Source organism: Mizuhopecten yessoensis, unplaced genomic scaffold, assembly GCF_002113885.1.
Source record: "Mizuhopecten yessoensis strain PY_sf001 unplaced genomic scaffold, ASM211388v2 scaffold11045, whole genome shotgun sequence".
In the NCBI taxonomy this organism is placed as follows: domain Eukaryota; kingdom Metazoa; phylum Mollusca; class Bivalvia; order Pectinida; family Pectinidae; genus Mizuhopecten; species Mizuhopecten yessoensis.
The window spans coordinates 131,716-152,877 of NW_018408851.1; the positions used below are offsets into that span (position 1 = coordinate 131,716).

The following is a 21,162-nucleotide window of genomic DNA, read 5'->3' on the forward strand; positions in this document are numbered from 1 at the left end:
ATAAATTAATTATAAAGCCATTGTGTATATTTTGTTCAATTTCCCACTCTATATGTATAGAACTTTGTGTCCTGGGTGCTTTTAGCTTGTAGATAATCACTTTTATCCGTACAAATTCAATAAGAAACACTTTGTGTTACATGTGTTACATATTTTGCGATAAATAAAATATTTGTAGGGTTAATTAGAAATGCTTCTTTTCATTTTATTATTGTTGTTATTGTTCCGAACAATGCCACACACAAAAAAAAAACGGAAAATATTAGAATTGACGAAAATTCAATTTTTTGGTATTTTTTCCAAAAAATTCCCCAAACTATCGGAATGTTTAGATTTTCATAAAATCAACTCGACATAGTTGCATAACAATTATATGAAAGTTTCAACGAATTTTGCTGGTTAATTGCGAAAGTGTGGAGCCACCTTAAACAAACTGTTAACAAAACAAAATGGTAGAACAGCCATTTTTACTAGAACAAGGTTGCTGTTTCTATGGTTACCATTTCCATATGTCACTTGAAAATCTTTGGGAAATTCCCATCGAAGTTCTTTGAATTTGACATCACAACATGTTTTACTGCATCACTTTAAAACAGTATCATGGAAAGACCAGAACAGCCTCCATTTGGAAAACATTAATTTGCCTCAGTTCTTCATGTTATTCTTTAATTTCATAACAATGTTTTGAGTTGGTCTGTTTATATAGAAGCTGTACAATGGAACTGTAAATTTCATGAAGTAAGGACATCAAAATTCCCCCCATTATCATTCCAAATATTGTTAGATTTAACCTGCTGGTTATATTTATATGACCTATTTTGGAAGTTATGACATCAAATATGGCTGTAGATTAAATGAGAGATGACGTGTAAAACAGTATTTAGTTGGAATGTCGAATTTTGAAGAGTTAAATTCAATGAAAAATTAATTATACATGCAATTTGTTTAGGATGACGTTGGAAGTGTAACAGACCTTGCTTCTATTTCGGGTGAACAGAGTTTACCCGAGATACAGGACACTGTTGGAAATGAAGATACACCTCTTGCCTCTGGTAAATATGTCTGTAATGAAAGTAATTGATAAATTATGATGATGGAACCATCTCAGCTTAGTAAACATTAAACAATATTGGAATAGGTTCCAGTGAACATGGTAGCTGTAAGGTTAATACTGCTGTTTTACTTAAAACGGTATTTTAGTACATGTTCTCTCAGGTTTTAAATTACCAATACATGTAGCTGTTTATTTAAAATAAATGTGATCCTGCAAGAATGCAGTACCATGTTATGATGTAGGTCTAGGTTATATGGAAATACAGAAAGAAAATTATATTTATGTCATAGGTGTGATCAAATTAGATTCGTTTCAGCTTCTGCTGCTTGTGATAATACAATATGCCTCTGAATTTTTTTTTACTGTAATATATGATCATTGGAAACTTATAAAGTGACATAGTTATTTTTCTGGTATTACAATAGTTCAGGTATTTCTTTAGAAAAACACCATCAAAAACAAAATATAAATGCCACAATAGCCCAAAACTAAGTACTTGTGTTACTTACATAAACACAACATCATAGAAGTTGCAAGACTAGTACTTTAGTTGACTAATTTTCACCTGTCATGATATGGTTGTAGTCCATTTGATCAGGTATAAGGTAGCTTGTATTTATTTTTAGCTTTACATATACTGTAAATGTTGGAGCACATATAATCCCAAGATGTTGAATTAGAATATCTCCACATAGAACAAGATGTAATTTTGTATCAAAATACAAAGATATTGCCCGATATTGTGTAAATATATTATGTTTATTTAATAAATATCAGGAAGCATGACAATAATGCTTAGAAATACACGGTACTAAAAATTAGTTGGAAAACAACTTTAAATAATACATGCATTTGTAGTCAAACACCTGTTTATAAGCCTAACATGTGTATGTTGCAGGTCATCAGAGCCCTACAGAGGACCACCAGTTGGATCCTATGGGTGCAGTGGGTGGAGCCTCATCCAATGCTAGCTACACCCCAAGTACGCAGCCCCGCCCCAGGGGCAAAAAGAATCCTTTTGCTAAGTCCAACAGTACACCTTCGGACAGTGTGTTTGAGGATAATGACCCTGGTGTCCCAGTCATGCCCATGAGACTGAGCACAAGTTCACACTTTGACCATAATAAACTGAATGTTCCTGTAAAACAGGGCCGTGGCCATCAAGCTAAGTTGTCTCACAGTAAGCAATCCAACTATCTGTCTGTACCCGACCCGAAGTCTTCTAGTCACTCGTCTGACCGGGCCTGCTCAGCTGATTCCCTCTCCTTTAGGAACCCCATGTACAATGGTGCTAAACCCAAGGAAAAGCAGAGGGCCACGTTTGCTGGGTTTGGACACTCACAGCAGCAGCAGCAGGCTAGCCTAGACCTGACTGGATTTGCTCCAGTAAAACCTTCACAAAAACATAAACAAGTTTTGTCATGGGCTGGTCCTGTTACTGATCAAGCATCATTTGCTACAAATAACCAAGGGTCACCAAGTTCAAATAATAGTCAAACAGACTTGGACATACTTTCCGAACAAATGGGAAATGTGAAGCTGTCAGAACAACAAAATACTACACTGGTGGACACGCGAAGGCTATCTGCTGCATTAAGCATGTTTGATCCTGTTGTAGCTGGTGATTCTGGTGACTTACTGGATGATATGAGTCACTGTAGTGCCTCCTCTAAGGAGATGATTGGCACTCTCTCAAACATGAACAACGATGATAAGAAAATGGATGCCGAGCCACTAATACAGTTTACTGATCGGAGTGAAGCTGCTTCATCACAAGTTGCTAACAAAGACCTAAAGATTCCAGTGCCGATGAGAGTATCTAATACTGGGGCTCATGAATTGTTATCACCATCAGCAGCCAGTGAAGGTGGCAGCCCAGTGAATGGTGATGAAGCCAAGGAGGATGTGATAGAGAAGAGGCGAGACAGTGTGTCAAGTTCTCACTCCTCGGGGTCAGGAAATACCAGTGATGGAGCTCCTTTCACCAAGTCCTCTCGCTCTGCCAGCTTTGATAACATGTCACAGAGGTCAGAGGAAAAGGTAATCTGCAACCTTTTTTATATGTTTGTTCCCTTGTTAGTAATATCCCTGGCCCTAATGACAATTCTGCCCTCATTGATAGCATTTCTAATTATATAAGAATTACTAATTTTAACAGTTTGCAAATAGTTATGCAATTTATTTACAAAAATATTTGCTATATCGGCAAAATTCATATGACATTATAAGGTTTAAGTTAATGTACAAAATTCCTGTTTAGGATTTCCAACATTGGACTGGGTAATAACACCCGTAAGGAAAATGAAGGGCAAAGAAAGGAGAAAAGATCTTCTCCCACCTTTCACAGGTGTGTCTCCCATTTTAGCCGGGAAAGATCAGCTTGTCACCCCCTAGGGGGAGATAGCCTCATGCCAATTAGCACGTGTTCAATTGTGACGTCATTGAAATACGTCATTGGTGATTGTGACGTCATCAAAAATGAAAGACGATTTGCATAACCCACATGTGTTTTTATTTACAAACATGGCAGACTACTGTCGGTGAAGCTGTGACTGAAATAGTCATCCCCTACCTTGAGGATGCATTGTCACAGAGAAATTTCCAACCCTTTGGTGATTTTTTGGGGTTTTCTAACCCGAGGCTGGCAGAGCCTCGGGTTAGACAACCAAAAAACATCATCCTCGGGTTGGAGATTTCTCTGTAACACCCTCAAGGTAGGGGAAGATTCTATTAATGTTTTGTAGATATGATCAAGATCCTTTCATGGTGGGTGCTAAGATCCTTCAAGGATATCTTGTCTTATTTTATTTTGATTAAATAAGTTGACTGAGAGATCAAATAGAGGTGTCTGAAGGCTGCTTTGTTAGGGATTAGATTAGTGGGAAATTAAAAGCATGATAAAGTTAAGAAAAATGTAGCATGAATTTATTAACAAAATTGTGGAAACATTTAGATATTTTGCATTTGTAATCATATTTCATATGTCATTTAGCATAGCATTGGTGATGTTGTTGGGCTAAGCACAGCTAATTTCACTCACCATGCATCTAATCCTAATGCCACAAATACCTTTTTCATTAAAATGATGGTTGTCAGGGTTTTCTTACCATATTTAATTGTCCTATTCCATAATTTTATGCTATAAGCAAGAAAGGAAAATCAATTTACTGATATACGAAAGCTTTTGGTTTGGTTTGTGTTTTCAAATCAGCTTTAGGTCATACATGACTATGAAATTTAAAAATGTACGTGACAGTTTGACTTAAATCTTTCACTGGAAAAATAAGAGTCAGTTTCTCTGATTAAGCACAATACAAATGTATTATTACAGGAAAATGGAGACGATGATCAAGATGACAAAAGTCCTGACAAGAAAAAGGGTTTTTTCAAGTCTTTTAAAGAAAAAATTAACAAAGGTATGTATTTTGTTTCCTTGCATTTTGGTTACATATTGCATAAAACTACTTGAAATGTTATCCTTTAATGTCAATAGGCACACAAATTTCAGGAACCAAATTGCTTGGTTTCCTATTTTGATGAGGAAATGTGATGCAGTTTTTCAAACAGTACTGATGATATGTATTATGCTATGAAGTGCTAATATGTATCCAAAATGTTGTAAGGTTTGGGTTTGAGTACCAATAAATGTTAACATTAGGTGGACATGATGACCGAAATAGAAGTACACTGATTATGATACTGTCAGCCTTATGTATGGTATATAAAATGTTGATACGGTGTATTCTTAAAAAGAAGGTCTGTTCAGAGTCTCTAGTAATATTTTATTATTTCTACTTAGGGAAGACTCAGTGCAAAAAATGTAAATATACCAGTACGTTAATACATTTTCTGTGCATGTAAACCTATGTATGTTAAGAGTTCTAGCTATATATAGTCTACCTGATTACCTGATATGTCCTAAAACTCACTCTCGACTTTTGTTTCTGTTTCTAAAGACAAATGCAGAATGATCGGTAGATATTAAGAATAATTGAAACGTTACAAAAAACAATGAGATATTATTATGTTATACCATGGTGCGTCGTCCATCGTCTATCTGCCTGTCATCCATCCGTCTGGCATCCGGTGTCCGCCTGGCATCAACTTTTTACTTTAAACAACTTCTTTTGAATAACCAGAGGGCCTAGGGTGTTGATATTTGGCCAGTAGCATGCTGGGATGAAGGGCTACAAAGTTTGTTTAAATGAATGACCTTGACAAATATTCATGGTCAATAGGGTCAAATATGTTAAAAATCTTTAAAAGACTTCTTAATAATCTGAAGGCCTAGACTAATGATATTTAGGCAAAAGTATGCTTTGATAAAGGGCTATCACGTTTGTTCAAATGAATAACCTTGACATATATTCAAGGTCACAAAGGTAAAATATGCTTAAAACATTCAAATGACTTTTGAATACAGTGTAACAGAAATGCCCAGGAAGATGATATATGGCAAGAAGCATGCTTGGATGAAGGGCTACCAAGTTTGATCAAATGAATGACCTTTGCCCATTTTCAAGGTCACAGGGGTCAAATATGTTTACGATCTTTAAAAAACTTCTTACGAATAACCAAAAGGACCAGGATGATGATATTTGGCAAGAAGCCTGCTTTGATAAAGGGCTACCAAATTTGTCTAAGTGAATGACCTTGACTTCAATTCAAGGTCACAGGGGTCAAATATGTTTAAAATCTTTAAATGACTTCTCCTGAATAACCAGAAGGAATAAGGTGTTGATATTTGGCCAGTAACTTGCTGGGATAAAACAATTCAAACTTTGTTCAAATGAATGACTTTGACATATATTCAGGGTCACAGGGGTCACATATGTTTAAGTTCTTTAAACTACTCCTTTTGAATATCCATAAGGCCTGGAATGTTGATATCTGGTCAGTAGCATGTTAGGAAAAGAGCTTCCAAGTTTGTTCAAATGAATGACCTTCACCCATATTCAAGGTCACATGGGTCAAATTTATTTAACATCTTCAAACGACTTCTTCTGAATAACCATGAGGCCCAGGATGTTGATATTTGGCCAGTAGCATGCTTGGATGAAGGGCTATCAAGCTTGTTCATTTGAGTGATCTTGACTTACTTTCAAGGTCACATTTGGTCAAATATGTATAAACCTTTAAATGACCTAATCTCAATAAAGAAAAGATCAAGGGTAGTGATATTTGGAAAGTTGCATCCTGAGATAAAAGGCTATAAAGTTTGTTCATTGTAATGACCTTGTTGGACTTTCAAGGTCATGGGTCAAATATTGTAACAGGTACTTTTAATAGGTTCTTTTGAATGATTTATAGTCAAAAGTACTGATTTTTCTGCCTATAGCTTTACTTTAGATCACTTTTAAGGTAACAAGTGTGAGATTTATACAAGGTGAGCGATGCAGACCTATTGGGCCTCTTGTTACTAATTTTATGATTCAAATGTATGTGGAGTGCTTTTTTATGATATTCAACTGTATGTGGAGTACTACTCACAAGGTATCTTTAAATAGCTTGTCTTTGGCAATGGTCATGATGATTTATAATATAAAACATAGATAGTATAAGTGGATGAAAATGGAAATTTGCCATTCATGTTTACCATGATATCTTGTAAGACTTAAGCTAGTGAATATGTTCAGGAGAGTAATATAGGCTACAACTTATAATATTTATATTATTTTCATCTTGTTTTCCATATAAATAGTGGGAATAATTAAATGAACCTTGTTGATATTTTTAAGTAATTGATTTCCACTTGTATTATGATCACACTACATCATACTGCAATTATTAATTGAAGAAGAAAGCAAATGTGAAACCAGACATGAAAACAAAAACAAATCATGATTTTAAACCAAATTATCATATAAAACATTAAAACATAGGACAAAAAAAAATTGTCACTTGAAATTGATCTTCATTTAAAATTCAAATTCAAACATAGATGAAGACGCTGTCCCAGTTGTGGATATTCAAGTCCCCAGTAATTTTGTCTACTTTTTTCCCTACCTTTTGACAGTACGCTCTGTGTATGGTGTGGAAGGTAAATCTCTACTTTGTGATCCTGTTTTGTTTTTCATCCCTGCATGGAGCTTGGAGTCCTTTAATTGATAGATGTAACTGTAGACCTTTTATATTTATGTTGTGGTTATAAATAACACAATTTATTATGATTTATTCCAAGGCACAGCTTGACAAAATTTAAACTACGTAAAATTGTTTTCGGTATACAACATATCTTTGTAACTAGTATGTACTGGTATGTGTAGTGATCTGTGAAAAATTGACATTCAACTTTTTAAGGATTAACCTTTTATTTTGTTTATGAGATAATAAATCCAATGGAACACGAGGTAAATTGTGCCTTTACGAACAATTTACCGACTGCTCCATTGGATTTATTATCTCATAGACGAAACAAAATAAAAGGTTAATCCTTATATTCACAATATTTTCTTTTACCAATAATACCATTAAAAGAGGTGGATGCAAGCATTTACCTAGTGTAATCTGCGTTCAAAATTATTTTGACGTCATGTTTATTCATGCGAAACAGCCATTCGCAAAAGCCATTGACAGACAGCTAAACCCCGCCCACTTTATCCGTGACAAAAAATGAAAAAAGTTCCTCCATTTCAATATTTTTATTCACATAAAATATCCATATTTAACTTCATACAATATCTTCATAATTGTATTAGTAGGTAATGGAATAAATAATTTTATATTTGTATGAAATTGAGGTACTAGGGTAAATACTTAGCAGAACATACTAAGACCACGGACGTACATTTTTTAAAAGTGATGCGCCCAAAGGCGGGAATAAGAGAGTGCTACCATGTCGTCGAGCAATAGTGACGAGCCCAGGCTTGGTGGAAGTTGAATGTGCAGTTATTGAAATTGCTGTTTGTAAGCAAACCAGAGGTTTGTACAGATGACATGTACACTGTATGATGTGTATAAATCGTTTGACTACCAAGTGACTGTTGATGTAACATTTGGGAGACGAGAAATTTGACCTACATTTCTAGGAACGATAGCCATCGTTTCTGTGCTGACACTCATAGATGAGAGAGTGGAGCTGGTGGAGCTGGTGGAGCTGGTGGAGCGGTTTTGTATCGACGAACAATCGTGACTGTAGCTTCTGACACTAGCTTTATTGTTATGACCATGAACATGATCTGTCTTGTCTTGAACCCAACATCATTTGGTGTCTCGAACGCACGGTAGTCTAAATGCTAGCGTTTGTAAACATTGACACGAGGTTTTCGGAAAGAAGTCTGCCCATATTTACATATATCCATACGCGGTGAACTGGGTCACGTTCTACACTCAAGTTATTGAGAAATAAACAGACTTGCCTACACTTACGTTATCGATTCAGAAACAGTGGCAATTGTAAATATAAAACAATATTTGTAATCTATCGTAACTCCTTCCCAAAAGAGCTCCACAATTAGGAACCTTTTAACCAATTCACCCTTAAAGTCACATTTGGACCTTACCAAATCAAAGACTGGGTAAGTCCAGTTTAGATATGTAGGGGTGACCGTAAATGAGTTAAATGTCTATTGTGAACAATAATTTGGTAACTTAACCTGATGACACATTTGAAAGTTACACAATGAAAACATGTATGCATTTTAAGAGAAATATAACCCTAAACAAAATACAGGTAATATGTAAGGTGAAATATACCCTTCTGTAAATATAGTGCACTATTTAAAAATTAGCGATCACAGTGTCACCCAAATGTAAAAGGGATAGGGATAGAAATAACTCAAAACCCTTGAGTCTGCCATTTATCTGAAGCACAAAAAGAAAATGCTACACAGAAACTACAAGTTACACTCAAGTTTTTTGTGTGAATAAATAGCCATTTCTATTTGTACCGAACAATATTCAGATAGGTTATTTTATATTGTAAAGGAAGTGGGGTAGTACATGTAGATGTAGGTTAACGTTTTGTAACAGTGTGTGTGCATTGTATTCTATAAATTCACAAAATTCAGTAGAAGTTTTGTAGCACATATTTGGTTGGTTTTATTTCCTGTCCTTTGTATTTAGGTCCTGCTTGACATCCCCAACAGTCCCCAACAATACAAGCTGTATTTTTGTCACATGAATCTGTGTTGTATTGAAACTTTGACGTGCTACATTTTCACTACTGTTCTATATCATTACTGTCTGTATAGTATATATATATATGATATTTGCATCTTTATGATGAAAAATCTTAACACACATTTGCATGATTAAAATTTAGACATACTCATGTTTTATTATTATCAAAACTTTTCTTTGTTTTCACTCTGGGACTGGTAGATGTATGAATATATAACATTTAATATATAAACATCATATATTTAACTATATTTATAATCCTGACATGAGTATGATCTATCATATACATGAACATGTATTACCGAAACCTTGTAGACTTAGTTACAATATAATATATATTTTCATTATTATAATCGTTACGGTAATCATCAATTAACTAATTACTCCTCCTTTTTTTTTTAAATTAAAGAAAAAAAATCTTCGTAAAAAAGGTATGATGCTCACAAAGAAGGGAGTTTGTTATAAAATGTTTGAAGCATAAATGTTAATAGTGATACAAAGAAAAGCTCTGAAAACTCTATGGTTGAGATTAAGTTTGGTTTAGATGTACTTGTCAACTGATGTATATAGTTTATTTTGGTAGGTGTAACCTCTGTTGTTAAAATAGATTACTTGGCTAGTGGTTACACATTTCTTGCTCCCCTGGCTTTTTCCCAGATCTTTCCCCATGGTTTTGTTTCTTTTATTCATGGTAGCAGAAAAACAATACAGGAATATCTTGTTTTGCTGTCACCATTGCCTGTGTCCCATTATAGAGGGATTGGTCAACGTGTATTGATGAAGACAAATAAAGGAAATGCAAAATAGGAGTTTTAGCTGTAAGTAGGGTGGTTTATACAAGCAGGATGTGTATCAAACGTTTTACCCTATGTTCATCAGAGTTGGACAAAGGTTTCTATCCCTTTAGTATTTCTGTACATTTCTGTGCTGTAGCATTTTTCCTGTGAAGTTCACAGGAGTTTGAAATAGTGGAATTGCTTTAAATAAATGTTTGTTAATATGTTATTTATTTATTATGATGTTTTTTGGTTTTCTTTTTAAAACATGCTAAAATTTTCCATAAAACCAACAAAATATTGAATGGTACTAGTCAAAAACGGAGATGTATGGGACTTCCAATGTTACCAAGGAGATATAGGGTAACAGTGTAACCTAGGAGATACAGGAATTACAGTGTAAGCTGTCCAAGCAGTCATTGTCGTATATTTACATTCGCTCCCATTGAAGCTGTGTAAACCGTGACTGCGTATACATTACCATATACGCAGTGAGATTCCTTGGAATCCATTGTTTCCTATTGATGACGTAACTTACATTGTGACGTCATAATGGTAACATTGGAGATCCATCGCTGCTCGCAGGCTGTAGGCTGTTCATTTGTTTGGATTTACGCACGTTACGGAGGTTTTGTACCATTATAAAAGCAAATGTATTGGAGTTAGCTTTATTCTGAGTGTACCATCATAGTACGAAAATATGTAAATATAAGAATTGACCTTCATTTTGACTGCGTATACGGTAGTATGAACGCAGTTGGCAACGAACATATTCTTTATGGAGCGCGTTAAATATGTTCGTTGCCAACTGCGTTCATACTACCGTATACGCAGTCAAAATGAAGGTCAATCCTTAAATGATTCTAACTTTTTGTATATGTAACATGATTAACTTTTAGGTATAAAGAGAAAAGGCAACAAGCATGAGTCATCTCGAGAAGATCCTAGTAAGTATTATTTGATGTGTTTTTACCAAGTTCGAATGATTGAGATATAGAATGGACATTGTCTAATATCTGCTTCCTGTTTTATAGGATACTTAAGTCGGTTATGTATGTTGCTTGATATGGTTTCAATATATTTATATACACTAAGTTAGATCCAATAATATAATAATTATTTCTAATTTCTCTCTCTGTGATTATGAATACTCTTTTGGGTTCAAGTAATTGCAAATCATTATAGATATGTATTTGAAGGTGAAAGTTTGTGATGGGAGTGGTGGCAAGGATGCTCTTAAAATTGATAATTTTTGTTGTGTCTAAAATTGTAAATTTGTAAAAATATAAACTGTTGATGGTTGCCTCTGCCCCAAACAATTTACTCTTGGAATAACCTTAAACAAGAATCAAATGTAAACATGAAACTCAAGAAAAATGAATTTTTAGTAAGACAGTTTTTGATTGTATCTGTACAGATGACTTAAACAGTTCTGTGGTCAGTAACGGACAAGGCGATGGATCCAAGTCTTCCCTGGAGAACAGCTTTAAGGACGGTCAGTACAACATCTGCATCATTCCACTCCTTATCTACACTACTCTAATGATCCATGAGCATTTAATTTGTTATAGTCTTTGCTTGTAAATTTGAAAACTGAAACATTATCAATAGTTCCCTCCCTTTACATACTGTTGACTCGTATTGTTGTGTTGACCATGGTCACTTTCAATTATCGCAATCCAAATGTTTGAACCAGTTGGACCAGACTTGTTCGTTTATGAAATAAGGTCGGACCTAGTAATCTGATAGTGCTTTCAGGAGAGCCTTGACAAAGCTGAAAATGTTAAATTTAAAAACAGACAAACCGGTTGTTCCGCATAAACGAACAGGACCCATGTATTCAGTAAGACATATTCAACTGCTCTGTTTTGTGTGTCAGATAGTGGAACAAAATGCCAGGATAATTGTTTGAACATTGGCAGCAACTGTGGAAATACATTCTATTTAGTATGTCATGCGTTTAGTGTTTAGGGTATACGAGACAGAAAAAATGTTTTCCTGACAAAGTGTGGACATGTTTGTTGATTAAGGCAGAAAAGTAAAATCTGAACAATATAGACTGCTTTCAAAGGCTTGACACATTTTGATTACTATAATGATCAGGATTCGGACCCAGGCCTGCTAGTCCAAATTATTCTGACTTTTTATCGACTTTTTTCATATCGGTCTGTTGTCGATTAACGTCAGAACTCCGGCCCTCTATAATATGCGGGAAATATGCGCACCGCGCCCGGAGCGCACTTCAAACTGATATTTTAGAAACAAATTGTCACTTTCACACACATTACAAAAAGTATTTTCCAACGTTTTCTATACCAACCAATGTTTTTAATGGAAATCTATTCTTTATGCACAAGATGAACATACATAACATGCCTCAAACAACCAATACAATCACTAAAAACATATTTTTTCAAACTTACTCTGTTTTACTCTAGTTTTTTGATAGCCCCGCCTTCTAATGCCACGTGACTAAAATCTCGCCAGCCTACATCATAACGTTGGGAAATACCTTCGGTAACGCGAGATCTCGTCAAGTCATGTGACATTGCTCATGGCCTAATTTCCATTAAAACCATGGGTTGGTATAGAAAACGTTGGAAAATAATTTTTGTAATGTGTGTGAAAGTGACAATTTGGTTCTAAAATATCAGTTTGAAGTGCGCTCCGGGCGCGGTGCGCATATTTCCCGCATATTATAGAGGGCCGGAGTTATGACGTTAATCGACGACAGACCGATATGAAAAAAGTCGATAAAACGTCAGAATAATTCGGACTACAGGCCTGCTAGCACTGACCAGATGATTGAAATGCTATCAAAAGCTATGGAACTTTTTGGTTAACTGAGGAAGGATGAATTGATGATAACAATGTTTTATTCATTATTTAGAGAGCACAGATGACATATTGGCCAAGTACAGGAAAAAGCCACAGGGGATTTTGTCATCCCAGAGTAATGAGTCTGGTGGGGCTACAGGAAGCTCAGTGGATGTTGTCCCGTCAACTGTGGCATTCAGCAACAACCCTATCAAGGAAAAAAGGTTTAGAATTTAATTTTCATAAAGATACATCAAACATTTTAAGAAAAAGGTTTTCACAAACAGTTCAAGAAAGAAGTTTATCGCGAATACAGTGTATCTTCATTATGTTTACATTCTCACTGCATCTTCTTATTATATAATGCACGGAGAGCAACACGTTACAAGTTTGTGTTTTCCTAGAACATTCTTTGATTAACGGACCGACTGGCAAATGAATAGCCTTTCAATCACTGCTGCACTCTCCAGACTTTTTATGGTTGTCTACCTTCATGACATAAATGCTCAGTGTTGTTTGTTATCAAACCAAACACACTCTCTTTCTGGCTCTACCTACATATTTTCTGTCTCATTCCAGATTCTCTATTCGGGATGAGGACATGACAGACTCGCCTCATTATGATCCGAACAATCTGGAGAATTGCTTTGCATTCATTGATGCCAAACGCAAGCTTCGAATTGTGCTGAGTTCTGCTGAGTTCCAGGTGGGTTACACACCCTTGGACCTGACCTTTGGGGGTGTGGCAGGATTGCGGGGAGACAACAACAGGAAGGATAATGAGCTAGTGAGACTCCTTCGAGCTCAGCTGGCCGAGGCAATAAACCTACAGAATAAGGACCTGATAGCACAGCTTCACGAGGCCATTCGCTGTGTCCGAATGTTTGATAACGATGGGTAAGCCTGCATAAAGACATGGACCCAACCTGATGGACCATTGGTTTTGATTTTGTAATGAATCAGTATCTTGTTCTGATGTGAAATATGATGAAACCAGAGATCAGTCCTATTTTTTGTTCTTTTTGTTGTCAAAATGGAATTGTTCATACTCAAAAAGTTTACTACATCACAGCATGCTGTAAACCAACTTCAGTAATGCAGATTGCTACTCATAATGTAGTGATATTTTGCCCCCCAACAACAAATTCTCATGAATATCACACTCATAAATTTTGGCTATTAGGACTTTTGGTTCAATATAATCATTATTAATGATGTTTTATGTGGTAAGTAAAATTCTTAAAAAGGAAAGAGAAACACTCATCTGGTAACTGAATCAAAGTATTGCCTCTAAGATGACAAAGCAACCCTATAAAGACATTGTAAATATATTTCAGTCTGAAGAAGTTGGTGCGGTCCCTACAGGACGAGTACCACAGTCGGTCTGCGTATGTGTCCTACCTGATTCGCTGTAGACAAGGCCTTCTGTCCACTCTCTCACACGTCACACGTCTTCTCAACAGGGTCAGCAGGTACAGTTTACTGAAACATCACACATAAACCCATTATTCTCATCCAGGTCCTGTTCTTCTGTGTCATGGTCATATTTATAACTCAAAATTGTCAGAGAGACAGAATCAACCATAACCACAGCGAAAAAAACAACTTTTAATTTCTTGGGGTGATACACATATTTCTGAAGTGCAGAACCTAGTAAGCCATTTTACATCAAAATTTTACCTCTCCGGGATATTTTCTTTTCTCTTCCATGATATACATATTGGGTGACTATATCTATATATGCACCGTTTGTACAATCCACTCTCACTACAAAAGTATGGCCATTTTTGTCTTTCGGCTTTCATATTCAGAATAGAAAATGAAGTGACCAAAGCAGTTCTTGGTATTTTATCTATATTTATACCAGGTAAATGTATTTAAACTTGACTTAAAGGCAAGAAAAACTTATTAAAGATGAAAAAATGTGTTGCAAGTAAGAAGATAGGTGTGATCAAAATACAAATTTAAACTCTGTGTTACAGGTATAAGGAAGTTTGCAATCGGCACCTAACCAGTGTGCTTGTCCGTATGTTTATTGAGAAGAGGGAAACTAGTGTCATGAAATTTATATCAGACTTTCAGAAGCTAAGCGTTCCAGATGAAAAGGTATATTGAAAATGAAAAAAGGCAAATTCAATCGGACCATTATCATCTTTTTCATGAACTAAAAAATTAGGATTGCTTGGTAAAGAGTTTTATTTTTATTATTTTATAGTAGAAATAGTGTTTCACTTGTTAAATGCAAGTAACGATACTGTAAAATTCCTGCCTAATTTGTGCACCGATGAAAAAATTAAGATTTCTCTTACGTTAAATAGCAATGTTCAGTGTGTTTGCAACAGTTTTAATTTTCATTTGCCTACACGTTTTATGTATAATATTATACCTGTTCATTTCTGTGGTAAAATTATGAGGAAAATAATGTCTGGATGTTGTACAAGAAGATCAAAAGTTTATTTTTCACATACAATGATTCTCTTCCAGACTGACTTTGTAGAACAGTTCCTTCAGTACCTGTACCAGAACATGAACCAGGACCCAATCTGGCAAGGTAAGATAAACACCCACCCACTGATATAACATGTATCTTTATCAATACACACAAAACTGTCTAGAATCATATATTTCACCGTTTGATCAGACCTGACAGAGTAAATGTCTTTAAACCATGTCTTTAATGAATTATTATAATGGGCAACTGTTTTAATAGATTTAAGTGGCCGGAGTATAATTGTGTTTTTCTAAAGCAAATTCAGGCTAGGTCCTCAGAATTCTATGCAACTTATCAGTAAGCAATCTTGTGCATATTAAGATTTCCCTGCTGTAATAGTTTGGTTAGGATGTTTCATGTTGAATTTATGTTCCAGCTTCCAATGACAATCAGATGGAGGATGCTCGAGTCGTAATGGAACGTTATATCATGAGTCGTATCTACACTCATGCCATGTTTCCTAACGGGGACGGGGATATCATGCGGGACCAGTGAGTGTAACCTGACCCGTACCAGCTATTGGCATTGTCATGTTAATAAATAAGATGTTTTGTGTGAACCAACATCAAAGCATCATCTTTTGATAATAATGTGAAAATCCAATAAACAGGGAATAAAAGCAATTAAAGCATGACTTAATAGTAAACCTATGGAAAACACTTTTTATACAACTATTACTGGTAAATTCAATACGTCATACATGTAAGTTTCAAAGTTGTTATGTACAGGTTTTGTATGGTGCGAAACTTCTGAATGAGCTAAAAGATGTCGGACGTAAATTTTGAACTGTGGTTATTTCAGAATTCTGCACAAACATATCAAGATGCTGAGCCAGGTAATCACGCCGACCCACAAGGACCTTGGTATCCCGAGGATGTACCATTTTGAGTGTCCCTGGACAGCAGCTCAGAGGGAAATCTACATGTTAAATGCATACAAGGTAGGGCCAAAATGTCATCATATTTAATGAAAAGTAAAATTGTAAGAAACATCTAATCTATAAAACTGACATTTAACCTGTGATTGCTTATTTTGAGCAGCCTTGCATTGTAATACTTGCATTGTAATACAATACTTGGATTGTAATACTTGCATTGTAATTTGCCTAATGTTCATTAGTAATTTTTACCAAGTTTTGTTTTCATGCTTCAAAAATTCTTTTGTGAAGATTTGAATTTAGATTCATCTGTTAAGAAATATGTATATCAAAGTTTTACTTTCTACACAAACATTTCACGTACTTAACGTGTCCCAACGTTTCACGACCAACTGGTCCCTTTGCTAAGCTATGACTCTCTATGGAAGGTTATGTCATAGCTTGACATAGGGACCAGTCCGTCTTAAAACATTGCGACACGTATAAGGCGTACATTGTTCGTGTAGAAAATAAAACTTTGATAGAACAATAATATAGTTGTATATTTCATTTGTTAAAATGGTATTAAGAAAGTATGATAAGAGCTATTCCAGACATAGATACATTTGAAGGAAGGAAGTATGGTAAGAGCTATTCCAGATATAGATACATTTGAAGGGAGAGTGGAAGGAAGTATGGTAAGAGCTATTTCAGATATAGATACAGTTGAAGGAAGGAAGTATGATAAAAGCTATTCCAGATATAGATACATTTGAAGGGAGAGTGGAAGGAAGTATGGTAAGAGCTAGGATTTCCAGATATAGATACATTTGAAGGGAGAGTGGCCTTATCAGTGGCCACTTCAATGTTCCTTATTCTTCAGAACCATTTTCATAAAATGAATAAAAGCTGAATTACTTTTTAGGTCATCTGAGCTTTAGCTAAAGTGACCTATTGCTATCCATCTTCGTCTGTCGTCATGCATCGTGCGTCGTCCAATAATATTTTATATATTCAACTTAAGCTGAAATACTGGCAAAGGGATTTCATTAATATTTCATTGGAAGGTTACTGACATCTCCCTGACCAAGTGTTGTTATTATTCAGGTCGATCAGAAATCCAATTTGGCTGCCACGGCCGCCATTTTGAAAAATCTATTTCTAACTTAAAAACAAGTTCTAATAGGCCGATTTAACTGAAACTTGGTCTAGGAATGATCAGCTTATGGTCTTGACAAACTTAAGTTAACGTTATACTTTACTATTTTGTTCTCAAATTGGTACATACTTTAACAGCAAAAATAAATACTGTTTGACTCAGGTGACCGTTAAGGCCCATGGGCCTCTTGTTATTTTCTCAAAATGTTTGTTTTTAACTTTGATTCTAAATTCCAAAAGCAACTCATCATTGTTGTTTGGTGGATTTAAAATGCCAAAATGAACAAGTTTTTAGCTCACCTGCTTGAAGGGCAAGTGAGCTTATGCCGTGGCGCAGCGTCCTTCCTCCGTCGTCGTCCGTCGTTGTCTGTCGTCAACTTTTTCTTTAAAACCTATCTCCTCCTAAACACCTAGGAGAATTTCAAACAAATTTAGTCTGAAGCATCACCTAGGGAGGGCAATCATTTCTTAAACAAATGAGGTTGGTTTGACCCCTGAGGCCAGGGGGGCGGGGCCCTGAAGGGGAACTTAGCTAAATTTGCTTTAAAACGCATCTCCTCCTAAACGCCAGAGAAGATTTCAACCAAATTTAGTGAAAACATCACTAGGGGAGGGCAATCACTTCTTAAATATATGAGGTTGGTTTCTACCCCTGAGGCCATGGGGGCAGGGCCCTGAAGGGGAACTTAGCTAAATTTGCTTTAAAATGCATCTCCTCCTAAACACCAGAGAAGATTTCAACCAAATTTGCTCTGAAACTTCATTGGGGGAGGGCAATCATTTCTTAAATAAATGAGATTGGTTCGACCCCTGGGGCTAGGAAGACCGGGCCCCAAACAGGAAAATTATCTAATATTTTGTTTAAAGATGCTAATACCCCCTAATTGCCTAAGTAGATTGTACAAAATTTGGTCAAAAACATTATTGAGGAAGAACAGACATTTCTTAATTGAATGAGGTTGATTGGACCCCTGCGGTCCTAAGAAATGGTACAGCTAGATTATCATATTGTATGGTGTAGTTTTCATAAATTGTTAAAAGTTGGTTTCTAGGTTTATAAAAGCTTATAGTTGAATGAAAATTTAAGTATTGTCTAATTACACCCTGTAATATGACATATTACTTATTTCAAAATCTGTTAACTTGGCAACTCAATGGAGGCCCCAGATTAGTTGAAAGTCAGATATAGATCTTGTCTGGATTTGAGGAAATTTCAGATAAAGATGTACTAATGCATTCAGTTGTAATGACTTAAATATAAAACCAGGTGAGCGATACAGGTCCAATGGACCTCTTGTACTGATTTAAAATGCCAAAATAAATGTTGATGCTTTTTTTTCCAGACGCCTAAAGACAAGCTGCAGTCTGTACAGAGATGTGCGGCCACCATCATGAACTTGTTAAGTATGGCTAATGAGAAGTCCGTTCCAGCGGCTGATGACTTTATGCCAGTTATGATATATGTTGTGATCAAGGCAAACCCTCCTTGTATGTTGTCTACCATACAGTTTGTCAATAGCTTCTATGGGGACCGGCTGTCTGGCGAAGAACAGTATTGGTGGATGCAGTTCTCATCAGCAGTTGAATTCATAAAAAATATGGAATACTCTTCAGAATAGTTTTATCTTTTTAATGTAGTAAACTATTTAAGAATTTATCATCACATATCCTTTAGGCCATGCACTGTTATGAATCTTAAATCTCTCAATGTTTAAGGTTTCAAAAATGTTGTACCAAGGTTTGTTTTCATAGTTATCAAATACAAAGTTTACTTTAGGTACACTTGTGTATTGTGATTATATATCTATGTTAATATAGAGTTCTATAGAAGAAGTTCGTCTTTTTTTTTGCAAAAACTTTAGTTCTGGTATTCTGGTAACAGTTTGTTGACCTTAGCTTACTTGTTGGGCTATGCCATTTGTTTTATGATAATTCATATATTTTACAACTTTTAATTTTTGTCCTAGAAATTTTTACTTTCGACAGGGATGATACTACCTTTTGAGTTATTCTGTTCAAAAGATTACTGACTATAGATTAGCATTAATAGCTTTCTGCTGCTGGTTTAAATTCACTTTTGTTGTGTATTTACCATTGTGACAAAAGCAGAATTTGGGTTGTTGTTGAAAAAGTAAGAAAACATGCAATTTGTTGGGATTTTTATATTTTTTGAATAAACCGGGAATCTTTAGTTGTATTTTTTTTACCTGATACATAGTTAATTCATCATTATTAAGTTGTGGACACAAGACTTTGTTATCAAACTGTGTTTCAGTATGACGCAACTTAATATGCCGTCCCTATGCAGACATTTATATTTGCCCTGTTATTTTTGGATGACGGAAAGTATCATTATTTCAACCTTGCAGTTCATATTGTAGTGTTATCAATGTTTGGAGATATGTTGTTTAGAACATTTTTTTATGGTAATACTAATATGTTCTGATCAACAGCTACCACATCGCCAGTACAAACTTGGATGTAAATAGATGTAGAATGAAGTAAGAACTAAAACACTTTAAGGAGGAGACAAATATTCATATTAAAGCTGACGGTGCAAGTTAAAAAGCTTTCAATTGAGGTTTTTTTTCTTTTTTTTCTGGTTTTGAGCAACACTTTCAAGATTTTTTACCAACATTTTGTATCAGATCAGTTGAATAAAATTGAAAAAGGACACATCTAAGATATCATTTATCTAAGAAAAGTGGAAATAGAAGTTAAATGCGACCAATAAAAATATCTAATGCACAATCCCTTACCCCTCCTCCCCTGCAAAAAAAAGGCCTGGAAAGAAGCAAACATATGACGAACATTAATGCCTACCTTTTGGATATCCAACTAGTAATATCCTCCTGTGTGAAAACAATACTAATTCCAATCATTTTCAAGAGAATGGTTCAATTATTAAATTTCACGTTATTGACTAAATACCTGGGAGTGTCGCATTTTGCATATGTTTAACTAAAAGTTCATAATAATGTTTTTGTGTGTTGGTGCAGTTCTATGCAAGTGAAAGACCGATGTTATATACGGGATTTATAAAAAGTATGTTCAGTAATATACCTTTTATTTTGGATACACAATTTTCAAGAATGTGCCGTAAGTAACAACCAGCTTGGTAGTGTTTCAAAGTGAGGTGAGTGCGTTTGGTTTTTGATATCGGTTGCGCGGTGTTTTGAATCACAAGACAGTTATTTTTTAGAATGATAACCGGTTTGACAGGTAATGCGCTTTATATACCCAGCGAGATCTATAATCGTTGCCAAGCAAGGACAAACGAAATTTTCGTCACTTCCTTTGAAACGATAGTTGGAAGAGATGGGGAAGATCTCAAAACCAGAAAAACTAAATACTTTGAAAAACAAAATCTCAGATGAAAGTTTTTTAACTTGCACAGTCGACTTTAAGTAAATAAAGAACTTCCATATTTTGGTGTGAAATAGCTTAAGGAATTAATAGATATAAGGAATTTGTTTTCAGATTTCCCCTCAAACCATTAATAAATGCCATTCTTAATATTACCACAAAATAAGCTTGTCTTTGCTGTTATCTTATACAGTGAAAGTAAACGTTTTATTTCCCATCTTTGATAATTTAAATTCTATAGCCAAAATAATATAAACTTGTTAATCAATATATGATTATTGTGTTGCAGTCATTATTTACTTTCATGGTAAATATCACAAATATATATTTCCAATTTAAAGGAATAAACAAGTTTGTCACAATAAAAGCTGGTTTACACAGACAGGAACATTTTGCTTTCTAGACGTTTGAACAGTGCAATTTGCTCAAATGTTACCTGGCTTCAATGATGTGTCTTTGTTTAATGGTCTTCAGATTTCTCCTAGTACTTGATTATTGGAGCGTTTTAGAGGAAATCTGGAAC

General features: G+C 35.1%; 1 protein-coding gene across 3 annotated transcripts in view; it reads left to right on the forward strand.

Moving 5' to 3' along the window:
• Positions 1-19,879, forward strand: part of LOC110464958 (GTPase-activating protein and VPS9 domain-containing protein 1-like) — a 43,717-nt gene extending 23,838 nt beyond the window's left edge. The window contains exons 10-23 of one of the 3 annotated variants that reach the window (XM_021520466.1): positions 950-1,052; positions 1,953-3,094; positions 4,386-4,470; positions 4,854-4,874; positions 10,851-10,898; positions 11,369-11,446; positions 12,842-12,992; positions 13,348-13,665; positions 14,106-14,240; positions 14,751-14,874; positions 15,253-15,319; positions 15,636-15,750; positions 16,061-16,199; positions 18,617-19,879. In XM_021520466.1, coding sequence (XP_021376141.1) covers positions 950-1,052; positions 1,953-3,094; positions 4,386-4,470; positions 4,854-4,874; positions 10,851-10,898; positions 11,369-11,446; positions 12,842-12,992; positions 13,348-13,665; positions 14,106-14,240; positions 14,751-14,874; positions 15,253-15,319; positions 15,636-15,750; positions 16,061-16,199; positions 18,617-18,892 — 2,802 coding nt within the window. In that variant the 3' untranslated portion in view covers positions 18,893-19,879. Of the gene's footprint in view, positions 1-949; positions 1,053-1,952; positions 3,095-4,385; positions 4,471-4,853; positions 4,875-7,070; positions 7,095-10,850; positions 10,899-11,368; positions 11,447-12,841; positions 12,993-13,347; positions 13,666-14,105; positions 14,241-14,750; positions 14,875-15,252; positions 15,320-15,635; positions 15,751-16,060; positions 16,200-18,616 lie in introns of all 3 variants that reach the window. The other 2 variants (XM_021520465.1, XM_021520467.1) reach the window with 2 other exon arrangements.
• Positions 19,880-21,162: the final 1,283 nt, after the last annotated feature.